Source organism: Lipotes vexillifer, unplaced genomic scaffold, assembly GCF_000442215.2.
Source record: "Lipotes vexillifer unplaced genomic scaffold, Lipotes_vexillifer_v1.1 scaffold1019, whole genome shotgun sequence".
Lineage (NCBI taxonomy): Eukaryota > Metazoa > Chordata > Mammalia > Artiodactyla > Lipotidae > Lipotes > Lipotes vexillifer.
This window is the reverse complement of record NW_006776835.1, coordinates 832,778-837,354: the sequence shown is the minus strand read 5'-3', so window position 1 is coordinate 837,354 and position 4,577 is coordinate 832,778. Positions and strand designations below refer to the sequence as shown.

General features: G+C 50.9%; 1 protein-coding gene across 1 annotated transcript in view; it reads left to right on the top strand.

Moving 5' to 3' along the window:
- The first annotated feature begins 3,791 nt into the window (after positions 1–3,791).
- The window catches only part of OAZ2 (ornithine decarboxylase antizyme 2), a 23,731-nt gene continuing 22,945 nt past the window's right edge, over positions 3,792–4,577 (top strand). Inside the window, 1 exon segment of the mRNA NM_001291409.1 lies at positions 3,792–4,030. Coding sequence (NP_001278338.1) covers positions 4,011–4,030 — 20 coding nt within the window. The 5' untranslated portion in view covers positions 3,792–4,010.

The window sequence follows — 4,577 nt, the reverse complement described above, 5'->3', positions numbered from 1 at the left end:
TGTATTTATACATATTCAATCACCATGTTGTACACCTAAAACTAATATAATGTTATATGTCCATTATAGCTCAACAAAACTGGAGAAAAAAACGTAAGAGGCTAGTCATCAGCTAAGATGAGAGGGGTAGAGGTTTTGTAGAGAGAGAATAGGTATAAAATTCATCTTAGAGAATGGAAAAATTGGGGAAATATAGTAGAAAGTCCCAGGCAGTGTTGAGAACTCATTTGAGGTTAGGATTTGTGAAGAGAAGAATATCTGCCTGGCAGTGTGATTTTGCTCCAGCAAAAGCACTGAGAAGGCAAGTGGTGGATTGATCCAGAGTAGGGGTTTTGCCAGCAAGCACCAAAGGAGACAGGGCGAGAGAGTGGTTATCATGATGATGGAAACAGAGCTAGAAAAGAAGGAATGTGGAAACTGGGGCTCATGAATAGTGAGAAGTTAGTGAAGTCAAGGGATCAGAGCTCATGAATTGTTGAGGAAGGCTTAAGGAAAATGTGGTCAGAGGGTCTATATATTGCAAGTGGTATGATGTTTCGTGAAAAAGTTGAGGGTGTGACTGCAGGAGTGGGCAGCTGCTGTGGAGTGTGGGAAATAGTGCTGGAGATGAGGAGGTCAGGATGTTGGAGGGACCATCACATGGACGTTGAGCTCACCAAATATAACAAACTTGAGGGGGGAGAGAGGCAGCGAGCTAAGAGCTAAATGAGGGGCATCGACCGGGAGGTTGATTGATGACATCAACCAAAATGGTATGTCCAGATGGTGAAGCTTCCAAGGAACAGGGGTTTTGTAGGAGGGAGGGGTTTAGAAATGGCATTGGGGGTGGAAGAGGAATAGACTTATTTCCTGACCCTGAGGTACACAAGACTGAGAAGAAAATAGCATTCATCTAAGAGGGCTGCTAAAGAAGCAGTGTCTTCAGGGGAGAGCCAGGTTTCAGGTAAGGCAAGGAGGTGAAGGCAGCATCCTGAGAAAAGCTGATGTGGAAGAACTGCTGATCACAGGTTGCAGAAGGCACCGGGGGAAAGGTATGGCTGGGGGCAAGAAGCTGGGAGCCAGTGTGAGGACAAGGATAGAGGTGATAATGGATGAGAGGGAGCTAGAACCTGTGGTGATGACTGTGGTAAATAGGGATAGGGGAATGATGGGATACAGCGCTCTCTGGAACTTTCTGTGTGGATGGAAAACCTGCACTGTGCAGTACTGTAAGCGCTAGCCATATGTGGCTGTGAAGCACATGAAATGTGGCTAATGGGACTGAGGAACTGAATTTGTAACTTTATGTCTTTTTTTTTTCTTGGCTGCGTCTGGGTCTTTGTTGCTGTGCGCGGGCTTTCTCTTGTTGTGGCGAGCGGGGGCTACTCTTTGTTGCAGTGCATGGGCTTCTCATTGCAGTGGCTTCCCTTGTTGCGGAACACGGGCTCTAGGCACGCGGGCTTCAGTAGTTGCAGCATGCCGGCTCAGTAGTTGCGGCACGCGGGCCCTAGAGCGTACGGGCTTCAGTAGTTATGGTGCATGGGCTCAGTAGTTGTGGCTCGCCAGCTCTAGAGCGTGGGCTCAATAGTTGTGGCTCACGGGCTTAGTTGCTCCGTGGCATGTGGGATCTTCCCGAACCAGGGATCGAACCCGTGTCCCCTGCATTGGCAGGTGGCTTCTTAGCCACTGTGCCACCAGAGAAGTCCCTAACTTTATTTCATTTTAATTAATTTAAGTTTAAATAGCCACTAGTGGCTAGTGGCTGACATATCAGACAGTACAGAATAGAGGAACGTGGCTCCCCGTTTTTGTGAATTTTTCACTTGCTGGTCAGGTAGCCATCAGGGTGGTCACTCCTTCAAGCAGCAAGTTGTGCGAGACCCCCCCCTCACTCCTCCACCATGTGAATACAGACAAAGCACAGGATCAGGCAACTCTGGGCCCAAATTCTAACGCTACCACTTACTAGCTTCGGATTAGAGCAAATAAATTAACTTGCCTGGTATATATGGGCCCTCAAAAATATTAGCTGGCAAAAGCTCCCTGAGGTTCAATTCATTTCATCTGTAAAACAGGATTAGAGAGCTGTTGTAAAAATTAGCACTTTAGCATGATGCTCAATAAATGGTGGCTATTATTGACATAGTGAGTTAATAGCTGCTGGTTGTTCAAAAACTATCCTTTAGGCCAAGGGGTTACTTATCCAGGGACTGATTGTCTGGCAGAAATGAACCACCCCAGCTCCCTTTGGGGAGCAGGAGGATTGCCCAGGTCTCTGGGACTATGACATGGTGTAGATCAGGGGTGCGTTTAATTGTTCAATTCTGCTATGCACTAAGATCAGAACATACCTGGCTTGAACTTGGAAAAGCAGGTAGGCATAGTCATGGAGACAAGGTAGAGATCTAAAGTGAGCCAGAGTATGGGACCAGTCGTGCTTAATATCTAATGATAATCTGGGCAGTTCCGGTATCGCTTACCACTTCAACTTCTGCTGAAAAAGCCTAGTTTGGCAGCTCCAAGCTTTCTTCCATCCCTGAATTTCCATCATCTAAAAACCATAAGCATGTTTGTGGAGTTATAGTGTCCTGGATGGCTTTAATGTGGGCCATTTGTGACTTGTGGCTATTATCAACTGGGGGTCATAGTGACCTTTGATCTGGAGTGATTGTGATCATCCTTTCTGTGAAACCATCTCTAATTCCCTAGTTACTTTCTCTGTGGCCTCTCTCAGATTGAGCACTTACCTCATATTATGATGGCCTGTCTGTGTCCCTCCCTCTGATCAGAATGTGACATCCAAGGCAGGAACTTTGCCTAGTTGATCCTTGAGTATTCCTGGACTTTTGCACATGCCTGGAGCACGGAGTAAGTAGCTGCTCAATAATTATTTGTTGAATAAATGAATGAATGGGATTTGAGGTGACAGCTACCCATTGTGCTCTGAGATAACGTGACACCTCTTCTTTGCAGTCTGGGTTGACCATGAACAGGGTCAGAGCTCTGATGATTGTGTTGAAGTGCCTGTCATCTGAGGGGTCTGTGCATCAGTGATTGTGACCTACTGACACTGATCTGTGATAAGGACCAGCAGGGATACTAGTAACGTTGCATGATTGTGATCTGAAGCGCTTGTAAACAAGTCAGCGTTGATGCCTTCCCCCACTGCTGTCAGGTGACTGTGATCCTCACTCACAGCCATTTGGCTTCAGATGACCCCAGCCAGTAGCAGGCCTTGACTGTTGCCCTGAGATATGTCTGTAAGGTGCAGAGATTGTTGATCTCAGCTGATAGCTGAGGTTATTGATCTGCATATTAGCTAAGGTAACAGATCTGTTGGCCCGGGCTTAGTCTCGAATGGCGCTAATATGTGTAGTACTTCTTTTTTTTTTTTTTTTAATATGTGTAGTACTTCTAGATTTACGAATTTGTTTAATACAATATCCTCCCAGGGCCTACAAATGACACAGCCCTACTCGGCCCTATGCAAACAAGGGCTAGAGACCAGGACTGTCAGGTCAATGCTCAGTAAACGGTACCTGAAATTCAACGCATCGTTCGGGCCGCTAGGCTGCCGCCACGGCCACGACACGGCCACGACCACGACCACCCCCACATGCCGCTTTTCATCTGGACCTCCGCCCGGCCCCCTCCCCTACCGCCCCTCGCCCCTACCGCCCCTACCGACCTGGCCCCTACCGCCCCTGGTGCGCCTGCGCGGCGATGGGGCGGTGCTTTGCCCTTTGTTGTGGGCCCCAGTTTCCCAGGACACCGCGCGGCGCTGGGGTGGGGCTATGCAGATAAGGCACTCGGGGGCGGGGCGGTTGCGGCGGCGTCGGCGGCGGCCGGGGAGGGTCAGTTGGAGGCAGGCGCTCGCTGAGGCAGGAGGAGGGCTTTGGGCCCGCTGCCTGACAGGGACTTAGCCCGCAGAGCTCGGCCCCGCGCGCGCGCGCGCGACCCCACACCCGCCCACTCATCCACCTACCCACTCCCTGCGCCGCCTCTTTCCACCCTGAGCAGAGCCGCCGAGGATGATAAACACCCAGGACAGGTAACGGCCCGGTTTAGGCTCCCCGCCCCCATTCTCCCCTCCTCTGCTCCAGAGGGCCTCCTCCCCACCCCCCAGCCGGTTCTTGCCCCTCCTAAGGGGCCCCATCCGGCCCCCACTGGGTCCCTTCCCTACTTCAGCCACCCCAGTCCGAGCCGCAGCCCCGCAACTGGGCCTCCCTCCGTCCTTTAGCGCCCCTTCCTCCAGCCTGGCCCATCCCCCTCGTCCGAGCGTGCAGCCCGGTGAAGCCCCCAAAGACCGGGACCCAGTCTTCCAATCCGGTCCCGTTCCTTTCATCCCCGCCGAACGGTGGCCCCTTCCCGAAACTGTGCTTTCGCTCTCATCCAGATTCCCCAAATTGTTTCCCGTCTTCCCCGAATCTTTCTTCCTGCTCGTTTAAGTCACTTAAAATTCTTCCCTTTGAATCTCTTCCCTAATTTAAACTGCACCTTCCAACCAGACGCTTCTTTTATCACTTCCCCCCGCCCCAGGTTAGACTCCGTCCTTCAGTTCTCAACTGGACCCATTACCCCCACCTGTCACCCTCGCC